Genomic DNA, 13,104 nt, shown 5'->3' with positions numbered 1-13,104 from the left:
TGACAAATCGTTTGAAAAATAAATAACATAAATCATTTATTTACTTATTACGCTACTATAATAAATTGTGTCCATTTACTAAAATGTAGCCATCCAGAATAGTTTTAATAAATTTTGGCGCCGCAATGATTTTACAACAGTTTTAAAAAAAAATTTTTTTCGATGTAATAAAAGAGAATCGTTCGAATATATACTATAGGTCCAAATATTTAGAAAAAAAAAAAAAAGAAAATATGTTTAGATTTTTATCACACGTTATCCATTTGCATTATTTCAGAAATATAATAATTAAATTAATTGACGCTATCGATATCGTTCAGCTTTAATTATTCTCTGATAAACGGATATAAACACTCAGACAAATTGTCACGAGCAAATAAAATTAAATAACATGTGCGATATCGATAAGTATTAATTTTTTTGAAATATAACCGATTACTTGGACTTCTAACTCCTAGAGGAGTTTTTAATCCACGTAATGAAACCTTCAAATTCTAGACTGAATTAGTTAATGTCCAATTCACGAATGTGAATTTGTGAGCATTTCTTATGAAGCTTTTCAACATTATATTTATCCGCGTATTGAGATGCGGTAGATCCTCGACCGTGTTTTTATATTCAGCTTTCGTCGATATGTAATGTGCAAACATTTGCACATCTGGCCAATCGATTTGATTGCCACTACGAGATGGTAGGGCTTTAATTAGGTACAGTATTTAGTACAATTTTAAATAGAGAGTCGAACCCAACGACGCGGTTGCGCCGGCATCCGCGCGTTCACACCCACGGAGTCCAACCCTCATACAGCAGGGCCAAGTTGTCCATATTTTGTGCTTCACGGATCACATAATCTACCTGCTCAGCCGTTGTATATTTTCGTGATGGATTCGGATCACGACCTTCCAGTTTCATGCGTACACGACGCCAGACATTAAGAGCATACACGTTTCTTTCTTGCACAGCTAAAAGAAAATTTTTTGTTTATTATACTGTACAATAATAGACAATAAACGTTAATAATAATTTTATGAAATTTACCTTTGCCTGTGGTAGGATCTCTGGTCAATGGAATTCCCTTCCGCGGGCTGAGACACATGTTCGGATCTTGTCTCAGCAAATTATTTTTTTTCTTATTAATCACCTGATTCTCATCCATCTTATTTTTGTTTGATTCATTCGCAAGTTCTAATAATTCATCATAGATCTTTGGCACTTTCAATAATAAAGTATTCAACAGGCCTTCTGCTTCAATAACTCGAAGAGGTTCCAAATTTTCGGATTCTAAATCCTTTACTAAAGTAGAAATTCCTTCGGTGAATATCCTATATTCTGTTAAAAATTCACCAAGTCCGGATATATTTTCTTGTTTCAGCATGGTCTTCAACAAACCTCGAACATCAGTCATTAATCGATGATGATTAGTAAGAATACCTTGTAAACTACCAATATATTTTCTCAATCTTTCATTTGCTATTGCATGCATTTCTTGTTTTTTCTGTAATATCTTCTGATTTTCAATAATAGCATCTGATATCAGACTTTCAGCACGTCTCAGCCAATCAGCATCAATATTATTTTCTAATTGTAGCATCTCTATAAGATTTTCTTCCGCTAACGAGACGCTAACTGATAAATTAGATCGCAGTAAGCGGCTTTCTTCCCACTGTTTCAGTAATTTAATGAAATTGGTATCATGAGTAATACTCTCTGACGTTTTCGTTCTCAAAGCTTCATAATGAAGAATAGAATCACAGATTGCGGTAATGATTGATGTAAGGTATTGTTTGCGTGTTAATTTTTCATTAGATAAAAGTACAGCATTGTTAAATGCAACCATCACTTCTACGAGAGCTGGATTAGCACCAATTGCCCACTTTAGACGTTGATCTACACTATCAACAAGACTTCGTTGTTGATCTTGAATTTCATTAATACGAGATTGTAAACTAGAGAGTGCTGTTGCAGATTTGCGAAGTTCAAGCATAAATGCTGGTCTATTAAGTAGGTTAATAGCATTTAAATTAGTTCTGGCAAGCAAAATACTATCCTCATGAAGCCAATAATGAGCTGTTAATTGAAGTTGTAATCTTTGAAGTGTGGCTCGAGTTATTTCAACACTTTGTTGAGCCATTCTGGCACATTGCTTTCTTCTCCAGATGTTTTCTAATGTATTTTCAAGTGAACTTGCTTGTCCAAGAACTGAACCTGAGAAGACTCCAGACTTTAAACAAGTGTCAACCATTTTTCTGCATAATTCTTCAATGGATACTTTACTTTCAGCACCAATATCTCTCTGTTCAATTTCTCCAGTGACATTCAACCCCATACGTTGGAGCAAAAGACATAGAGCTATGGCAAGCGTTTGGGAAGTCACACCGAGAAGCTGACGTGAAACATAGTCGGCAATAAAAGTCTTGACAGGCTTATTCAATCGATCGTCGTCATAAATCGTCACTGATGTGTCGGTACTTTTAAAAGAATTTGCAATATCTCGACACATAGTAAAAAATTCTTGGATGGTCTGCAGACGTTTTATTAAGAAAATATCATTCAAGACACGACGAGCATTCTCGTGGAATATTGGAACTGCAATTTCTTTTGCTTCTCTTATTTGATCTATTTTTTTCCAGCATGTAGGAATATCAAGAGTTGCTAGAGAAGTTATAAGAGTATTTCCTTCAACATGAAGTTTTTCAAAAAGACCATTAAAGCCCATTAATAACATCTGTCCTGGCATGAGAGATTCAGAATCTTGGTTAATATCATCAGTTGATCTTGATTGTAATGCTTCAAACCTTAGTCTCATATTTGCTACTAGACTTTGAACGATTGCATGTGGGCTTTCCATATCCATTAACGTAAATCGTAAGTGCATTTCCAATTGTCCGAGAATTTCTCCTAATGGTTTTTCAGCTGAAAGAATAATATCATCTAGCTCATTTATCATCATTATAACACTTGGCTCTTCGGTAATAATTGTTTTTAATGCTTCAGGGAGAATTATCATATGGAAATTATAATTAAGCTCTTGAAGACCTTCATAAATAGCATCCGCACTTTTTAGACATTGTAGAGCACGAGAAATTAATATTTCATCGTGACATTCATTTTGGATAGACATTGAGTCAACTGGTATAAGATTTGTAAGTTCAACAATTAGGGAAGACATTAAACGCATTTCGTCAAGAAACCAATCACCTTCTCGTAAAGTTAAATCCACTAGACACTCGCCAGCACATTTAGCTGCTCCTTCCATCATCAGGTACCTTTTATTTAAAGCACATAGCGCGATGATATTAACTGACTCCAATGCTTTATCTGCTGCCTTTTCCCTTCTTAAAAATGTTTTCATTTGTGAAATAGTATCATTATATATCTTATCAATCCTTGTTTGTGCATCAGGCAATCCTTCGTTTGTTACCATTCTTTCATAATACTTTTTACATTTCTCATTTACGTCATTTATTATAGCTTGTATCTGGAAAGAGAATGCTATTACCTGTTGAACTCTTGAGTCATTCGTTGTTATTGATTGATAGTTAGCTTCAAATTGAGCTATTACTTCATTGCATGTATCAACAGTTCTTGTATTTAGTAATTTAGTAGCCCATGAATGATAAACTACTGATCGATGTTGAGCTAAAGTACTCAGAGGGTATAAATTACAAATAGAAGCATATTGACTCAATAAATCAATACAATTACGAATTAATAGTGATTCTTGTGTTATTAATTGTGTTAATTTATTCTCTGATTGTTCACACTCGACTACCATTGAATTTTGACCAGCATTTTGTAAAAATTCTTTAACCAAATCAAATACCATGTGATCTTCTCGTGTTGATGATGATGTTTCAAACTCTGTTAACCATTTTGCCAACTTCGGGCCTCTGAGAACCGTTAAAGCCATATTATGTATATTTATTTGTTTCTCACATTCTTCTATTTTTTTTTGAAGTCCACATTTGGCTTTTTCATGCGCATCTCTTGCCTTTTTACAAGCATTATATCTTTTGACAACAGAATATAAAGAATGATTTTTTCCTATAGTTTGAGCTTCTTTCACTAAATTTAATTGTTGATGACGTTCTTGTAATGAATCTTGACATTGACGTAATGAATCATTTGTCTCCATCCATTCAGCCAATTGATGAGAAAGCATAGGCAAAGTTTTCATCATTACATTTCGATTTGTTATCCACTCAGTACGCATCTCAGCTATTCTCACAGAAAACATTGCTCGAGTTAATTCTTTTTCCAGTTGTTTTCTACCAATTCCAGCGCATCGAGCTCGAGCTTGACAGGCTCCATAACTTGCAATGCTATTTTCCGCTCCAGCTCTCCAATCAACCAATGGATCATACACAAAAGCCTCTAGTAAAGTCAATAATGTTTCTCGGCCACGTCGCATCACTCTTAATGTATGTTCACAAGCTGACCTGAATATTCCTTCAACTCCAGTAACTCCTAGAGCTGTTTTGATATTTGGTGTCATTCTAAAAGGAACTTTTTCAGGTACTCGAAGTGTTTTTCCCTTTTCAAAACATACATTATAATCAATATGAACAACTTCTCCAGTATTTAAATCTACAAGGACATTATCCAAATGACGATCACCGAGACCAATTATGTAGCCTATAATTGACATTACTGCAACAGAGTAAGAATAACTTTTTGTCGCTTGCCACCAATTTCCAGCGTGAATACTATTGCACCAAATTTCTTTTGCCAATAAATCTTTTGGAGTTTCTGCCATCAATTCAGTTAGTACTTGTTTGAGATTTGTAAGAGGCCATTCTTTTCTATTTTCTAATGAAATCCCTTGTTCTTTTAATAGTGGACCAAGTTTATTATAAAATAATTCAGATGGTCTCATAATAGCTGCAGAATTTCCAGTAGCTCCACGAGCGCCAGCCATTGAACTTTCTCGTTGCTGCCAACGTTTATATAGAGCAAATAAAGGTGTTACTCCATCCACCCATTGAATTAATCCTGATCTTGGTCCTAATGGAATTACCGAATAATGTCGAGCTCTATACACTTTTCTGGTATCATTATTCTTTGACATCATTGTATTACAAATACTTAAAAATTGCATAATTCTTTCATCTAAATGCAGATCTTCAAGCCCTTTAAATAAATACGTGTAGACATGACCATCTGAACCGTGGAATATTAATTTTTTTGGTTTAGTCTTTGTGGGAAGGATCTGGACATTGTTGTCAACAGATTTTATTGTAACTATTCTATCACGATCTGTAGCAAGAACACCTGGCATCGCTATTTGAGTATCTTTCATGTTTGCCAGAACTGGACTAATATCTTTCATTGAAAGTGTATAAGTTCCTCTTTTATTTATTCTTTGTGCTAATTTGGCCTCTAATTGTTTCAATGAAATCAATAAAAATTGTGGTCTTGTTGGATTTTTAGGATTCTTTAATCTTTTTATTACTTCTTCAATATAAGGTCCAAACTTTTCTTGAAAGAATTTCTCATGTGGAGTTTCTGCAGGTACTGAAGTTATAACCCAAAGGTTTTCTAAAACAAATACTATTGGCTTTAAAATAATTCTATTTTTTTCAACTATTAATTGTTCTTTTTCTTCGCTTGTTAGCCATATGTTGTCTTGTACTTTTTGAATTTCTGCTTCCAATTGTTCAAACTTTTTTGAAAATTCAGAATGATGTTGGCAAAATGTTGCAAACCACAATTCGTCCCATAATAGTGTTATTCGTCTGAGTTCTTTTACAAGTATTTTTACATGGCTAACAGAATCATGATTATTGTTAGAGAGACATTCAGCCAGTTGGGCAAAACATGCATCCATAAAATTTTTATTTTCATCATCATGAGAATCAATCTCTCCACTGACATTTGATGAAATAACATTTTCACTATCATCTTCATCAAAATCAAACTCATTTGGAGAATTTTCATACCTAGTTGGAAGTTCTTCAAGGACTTTTCGATGATCAGATACAGCTCCTACTACAGTTGGAAAAGTTATTAGATGTGGACTATTTTCTGCAACTCTACATAAGAGTTCTGATACTCTAGTGCGAACATAAGACTCTGGATGACTCAATCTTGAAAATAATTGAGGAATAATTTCTTTCCAAGGCCGTGTAGGTGTTGTGGAAAGTCCAGTTTCCAGAACATTTTGTAACTCTAACGCATGTTTCACAATCAGTCTTAAAAGTCGTAATGTAGCAGTTATTGTAGCACAGTCATTGGATTCATTACTTGATAAATCAAGAAATTTAAAATAAGCTTTGGCAGCAAGCTCATAATATGAATAAATTCTCTTTTGTGCTTGTCTCCAGATATCAATAAGCAATCCAAGATGTTGACTAGTAGCACCTGATAATGCTGGTATTTGGCGTAATTGATTTTCGATCATATCTGAAGTTTTCACGTCATTTGTTTCAATATCACCTTCATCTTCAGGAATACTTTTATTCTGGCTGAGAATCAAAAGTGTTGCATTTGAGTCAGCCTCCGAAATATTCTCAGGAAGTAAAGCACGTATATTATTCACATCAGCATCAGTCAGTTGTCCCGAGTTTGAATTATCGACGATTTTTCGTCCCCACTTGTAACACCAACCAGCATAGTTTGCCCAAGCAGCTGCCAAATCTGGACATTGATTTACTCCTAATTGCATCAATTTACCAAGCACCATGTCAGAGTGAGGAATTAATTCAGTTGTTTGGCCAAAAATTTTATCCATTAATCCATCATTATGCAAAGCTTCAAATTTTAATAATTCATTTAATTGTGAATGATCTGAAATATTTATTTCCTGCTGTTGAATCCATTTTCCCAGAGTAAGAATTAATTTTGTTCCTGTTTCTCTTAAATCATCTGACAGTACTTGATCAGAATTAACAATAGCTTTAGATATTCCTAATGCAGTTACGCTGCAAACTTTTACAGCATCTTCAATAAGATCCATGTTGTAAAGTAATTTTGACATTTCTTTAAATGCTCGCATATTATTCTTCGTCCAATTAATATTTAATGGTTTGTCTAAGATGCTCGACGTAATTTCAGAGAATTTATGGTCACCAGTAATCTCAGTTCTCAAAAGATGTTCTGTAGTAAAATATTTTTCTATCTGTCGTTTAGCAAGTTTGAAATTACCTTCTTTTCTTGCACTTTTAGCTACATCTAACCGTAAACTAGACACATGATCGATAGATGATAAATTACTTTCTGACGATCCAGAAAAATATTCCGACCACCACAATATTTGGTTCATGACTCCACAGCCAAGATTTTTTATCTTATTCACTCGCAACAATTCAAACACATCAACCTTTTTATTGGCAAGAAGATCTGCCAGTCCTCTGGCTGAGTATTGAATTAATATCGAATCATTGAGATACTCAGACGGCATATTTCTCAGACCTTCCTCAATAGTTTTAGAAGTGACTTTTTTACAAAATTCAACATGTTCTCGAAAGTAATCATTATTTTCATCACCAGCACGAATTTTCAGAGCAATATTAATCAGAGTATTAGAGCATTCTGAAATAGTTTTTGAACAGCTCCAGTTAGTGGTAGCTTTTTCATCAAGTAACATCCAATCTGATAATTCTTCAAGCGTAGATAGCTGACCTGCTTCAAAATCTTTCAAACATTTAGCTTGTTGTACATTTGAAGTAATTTGAATTTGCTTTTTCAATATCGAATTGCACTTTTTTTTCAAGATTTCAGCTTCTCGAATTTTCCAATTTTCTAATTGTTTCCAATTACCAACGGCCGAATAACATTTAGTCAATCTCTGCATAACGAAAGCTGCAACCTGTGAATCTCCATCAACCTTAGATGTTTCTGTAGCAACTTCTGTTTCAAATTCTTCAGATTTAGTATATGCAAGTTCTTTAATAATTAATTTGTAGCTCTCAGCAGCGCTTTCATAATGGCCAGCAGCTTCTTCCATCGCTGCTTTTAACCATAAGAATTTTTTTTCACGTTCCTTAGTGTAAATATATAACCCCTGAAGAGCCTCAGCTTCTCCTAACATTACTAAAGCTTGAGCAGTGCATAATACAGCTCTTTCAAATTCCGCTCCTTGAGTATTATCAGCATCACTTAAATCTTCTAAAAGTCGTTGCCCATTTCGTAAAGCATTTGTAGCTAAACCTGCATGGAGAGACACTACACACAAAGCTAATCTTATTCTATTCAGCCATTCTTTGCAAGTTGATTTATTCGTATGGAAAAAAGTTCTCACTGGTTTAGGAAATGATGCTAAAGCTACTGCACATCCTTCTGCTGCATTATGAATGACTCTTTCTAAATGTTCTAAAAATTCTACAAACAATCTCACTCTCGTATGTTCATGAAGTGAATAATCAAAGCCTCGATTGTCATGTTTTACAACTTCCGATTTACAGGATATATCACGAGCCAGTGCTTTTAAAGCTCCTTCGATAGTTGTAAAAGTTTCTTGAGGTTTTCCCAAAGGTGTTCGAAGTTTATTCAATACACAGTGCTGTGCTGCTTCAATTCCACTCCAAAAAAATAAGAATGACTGATTTGTTAAACCAAATTCATACATTTTTGCAATTGTTTTATTTTGAGATACTGCAGGCCAACATAAAGTAAATATTTCAGATAAACCAAAAGTATCAAGCTCATAATCTTGCAATAAAAATGCCATGTATGTTTTGAAATGTTGAGTTGGCATTTCACCATTATTCAAACTATTATTATTGTTACTACTATTGCCATTACTATTAGTACTGAGAATATTATTATTAGAATTAAAGTTACTGTGGCTGTCATTATTATTACCACGCATATGGAGTCTCTGAGCAACAGTTAAAGATTCAATTGAATAATTTTCAATAGCTCGTAACTTTTTTGTTTCTGATTGAAGGCATTGTCTGTTAATTTTCGAGATAACAATATTAATAGGTATATTCATTAAAAGATTACCATATTGTTGGCGAATATTTTTATCACATGATGTAAGATGAAGAATTGCAAGATCAACGATTTCCACATACATATTTTCTGGCCAAGTAATTTTTTTATCACTTATTATTAATTCAAGATTTTTACATATAATAGAGGCAATTTTATGATTTGTTGTTGCTCCATGAGTTAATAAGTTTGATATAATCATTTTATATTCATCAGTTTCTTTGAGAATTCCGATATAATTCTCAGCTTGAATAAAAATCTCGTGAATCCAATTACATAAAAGCAAAATTGTTTGTTTCGTGGTGTTTATTTCAAAACATTTTCCAATGAGATTCAGAATTGTTGACAAATGACCACTAGTAGGAGAAGTAGTTGGCACATCAAGAGCTCCTGGAAAAATATCGATAGGGCGACAGAGTGTTGATCCTGTGATGAGACTAGAACTTGGAACGAAATGATTATATCGAGAACAATGTGAATAAAGTAAATAAATAATGCTGTATTGAAGTAGAGGATTATTTTGTGATAAATTAATGTCATATGGTTGCATTTGCACTGCTAATAATTCAAATATGCTGGGTTTCAATGCCCACATACCAATTATGGAATTACTAGCATTTGCTAGATCTGAAAGTGCTCGCAAAAGAAAAATGACTATGAATTCAGCATTATGATGTTCATAGATCATGTCTTCCAATGGATTATTTGTCACAAATCCTTCAATATTTATTATTAACTTGTATGCTATTTCCAAATCACTCAGTATATACTTATATACCTCTTGAAGTAATGGAATATTTTTCAAACCCAAAAGACGATGATAAACTAAGAGAGTTGCATTTTGTATTGGTATTGAATTTCTTAATCGTAATTGTAGCAGTTTAGATTCTTTCCCCAGTAATTTATGTACAAGTTCCAGTGGCAGGTTTGCTGATACTTCCTTGATAACCTTTGAGATGATATTCAATGTTGATACTACTGTTTCGTCTAAGAGAATGTTTATTTTGTTTAATTGAAGGTCGATAAACTCAAAAAGAAGTTCATGATTTTTTGTAATACGAGTTTGGAGAAAACTTAATAAATGATAAGCACACTCATTTGCTACAATAATTAATTCTTCTTTCTCTTGTGATGGATCGTCAGTTTTATAACTTTTCTCTTTTATCTCTAGGGATTTGAACAAATTGATCAATGCTTCTTCTTTGTCTTTATCCAATGTACCTTCTGAATTGGAATTAGTTTTATCATTTTTTTTCTTCTTTTCTGAACATAAAGATTTGATCATTTTTGTAAAATTTTGATGACTATTTTTTTTGTCTTGATTAGAATTTCTCAAAAGATTATCAACACTTTTTTGAGATAATTTTAAACCTTTTATATAATCTCGCCAATCTTCAATACTGTCTTTAGCTTTTATATTCTGTATTTCATCTAGACTATCTTTACTCTCATCAACTTTTATGGCTTTAATTACAATTTTCAACATTTTTAATAAACAATCACTTAAAAAACTCCATTGGACCGCAGGATTTATATTGGGATTAAGATTATCAGAGACACTTTTAATTACGGTATTAAATACTGAGATGAGTGATGTTATTCTAACGATACATTCTTTAGGCCCAGGAACTGGTTCTTCTCCGGGAGAACTTCTTCCAGAACTTGGTATTGTCAATTCTTCATCATAACTTTCCATATCCTCTAAAAATTGGCTTAATAATGTGAGAGTGAATTGAAAATCACTAATCCAGAAAGAACTGAATTTCTGCAAGCTTCGACTGGCATAACAAATAACAGATTTAGGCTGTGTATAGTCAATATGCCATCCAACAAGAATATCAACAGCATCATGAAAATAATTGGAAAATATTTTTGGAGATATATCGATAATAATTAGAATAACGTCAACAATTGCTACTAATAAGTCTGGACGGTCAACGTTCTCTAATGTCGATTGTAATCGAGACATTGTGGCCTGAAACAAAAACACTACTACAAATATGATTTCTTTTCCTGAATATTAAATTAATTTCATCTACTCTATGAAACTGTTCATTGATTTTTAAATAGTTAATAATTTAGACTAATAAAAATAGTATCATGAATTAATTACCATGAAAAAATCTTTTAGTTTTGATGTTCCAATATCCAATTTCAATGTTTCACCTAATGAAGTTAATAATAAACACTTTACTTCATCTTTTCGTTCCATTCCATATTTTTTAAATATCCATTCTAAATATCTAAAAGTTAAATTGATATTTATTAGATGGCTTCTTTATTGTCTAAAATAAAATAATGAACATTTTGAAACCTTTTGAACTCTTGATTAGAAATGTATCCAACATAAGCGAGACACTTGACAATTTGTTGTTGGGATTCTACGTCAGGACCTAAATGTAATGCGTCATACAGAAATTCACATATTGATTCCAAACTTCGTCGGATAAATCTTTGATTTTCAGGTACCATCAAGCTCTCTAGGACTTGTTTAGAGAGATCTAGAAAAATATCATCATCTTCTCGACATAGGCGTTGAAGAATTTTTATAATTCGTGATTCATCTGTAACAGATTCGATTATGGTTAATGGATAGAATAATGATTAACTATTGTTCCAATATTTATTAATAATTACCGTTTGATCGTTTATCATCATAATATTTATTCTGGCAGTTATCTTGATTCTTCAACGATTCTTGAAATTTTTGTCTAGAGGTCGGATGATATCCTCCTTCATGACTTGATTCCCTATCATTCTGATTCTTCTTAAAAGGTCTTCCTCGAGTATTACCTCTGACTCGTTCGCCATTATTATTTCCACGAGCCATTCGAAATTCATTCCGATTACTACAACTATTTCGTTGTTTAATTCGAGAAAAACTGTGATCTCCTAAGAAACCCCCAGAATTTCGTGGACAAATGACCAGAGTTCCGCGCGGCACGCCAAAATCGTTTCCAGTTGATGACGTATCACTTTCTCCTTTATCAGTTCGATTCTTTTTTTCAATTTTCTCTGACGCCTCTTCTTTGTTGCTGTTACTTGATGATTCTTCCCAAAGCTCAGAGCTTTTGGATCCCTGTAGCTTTGTGCTGGCGTTAGAGCTCTCACAGCTATTCATCACATTACTCTACAAGTGGTCGGCATGACCTACACTTTATACAAGTAATCAGAGTCACTCTTTAATCTGCAATTAAAAAATAATTTTAATATAATAAAAAGATTTTCATTTATCCAGATGTTCAACTTTCCCGCCTGTTTTATTATATTCATTTTAATTTCCAAGACATAACCAAATATAATATCAAAATATAAGTTTTGAACATCAACATTAAAAAACGTATAAAATGTTTTTAATGATTGAATATTATGGAAAAGATATATTGACAATCAATGTTAAGCTACCAAAAAAGAAGATTTTGATGTGTTCAAGTTAATTGAAATATTTTTCATTCATGGAATTAGGTTAACCTCACAGCTGGAATGATATTTAAACTTTGGCAAACATTAATCTATAGCATCATCAATAAACCATTTGGTACACTTGAAATGCACAAATTTCTCTCAAATATTGATAATATCAATGATGATAAAATAACCAAATGTGTACAAAATGAATACATAGAATGGAAAAAAAGTAAAAGTAGGCATAAAAAAATAAATACGGAAATAAGAATTACATTTTTTTCTACAATAACCTCTTTGATGTAGGCTGTAGTATTTTTTTTCAAGGTTTCACAATCGATGAATCAAAAAAAGGAGCACTACCTCTCTCATGTGTTCCCCGGTTAAACACACAATTTTTTAAGTATTGCCCTCTATGGCCGATGCATGTACCATGTCAGATAAACATAAAAATACTTTTTATCTCACCTTATATCAAAGTGGATGCAAGAAAGCGTAGGAGAGTGCACATCTAAGAATTGCAGAAAATGCGCAATCACAACCGTGATTTCCTGCACGTCGACCACTATTTGTTTTCATCAAATCAACGCCAAGTATTCAGAAAATTTATCCAATAATATATTGAGGTTAAGAAATTAACTAATAGAAAATTTATTACGTAGATGTATCTGAAATAGTGGTGAATTATTGGTGAATAAATTCATTTGAGAGATTCTGATTGGTCGATTGTAGAGCACTCAACGGAGAAGCCACGAATTATAATTC

General features: G+C 32.9%; 1 protein-coding gene across 5 annotated transcripts; it reads right to left on the bottom strand.

Moving 5' to 3' along the window:
* Positions 1 to 165: 165 nt before the first annotated feature.
* nonC (serine/threonine-protein kinase Smg1) lies at positions 166 to 12,946 on the bottom strand. Of its 5 annotated transcripts, none has more exons than XM_035092772.1 (6): positions 12,808 to 12,946; positions 11,572 to 12,121; positions 11,249 to 11,498; positions 11,048 to 11,177; positions 1,039 to 10,909; positions 166 to 962 (listed from the first exon to the last, which is right to left on the bottom strand). In XM_035092772.1, the coding sequence occupies exons 2-6, from the start codon at positions 12,053 to 12,055 to the stop codon at positions 778 to 780; spliced, it is 10,920 nt and encodes a 3,639-aa protein (XP_034948663.1). In that variant the 5' UTR covers positions 12,056 to 12,121; positions 12,808 to 12,946; the 3' UTR covers positions 166 to 777. The 5 variants fall into 5 exon arrangements, with proteins under 5 accessions (XP_034948663.1, XP_034948665.1, XP_034948662.1 ...); XM_035092774.1 differs by having other exon boundaries at positions 12,703 to 12,850; XM_035092771.1 differs by lacking the exon at positions 12,808 to 12,946 and adding an exon at positions 12,615 to 12,753.
* Positions 12,947 to 13,104: the final 158 nt, after the last annotated feature.

The sequence above is a fragment of the Chelonus insularis genome, unplaced genomic scaffold (genome assembly GCF_013357705.1).
Source record: "Chelonus insularis isolate UGA/USDA-ARS -01 unplaced genomic scaffold, ASM1335770v1 contig_94_pilon, whole genome shotgun sequence".
In the NCBI taxonomy this organism is placed as follows: Eukaryota; Metazoa; Arthropoda; class Insecta; order Hymenoptera; family Braconidae; genus Chelonus; species Chelonus insularis.
This window is presented reverse-complemented; position numbering and strand designations above follow the sequence as displayed.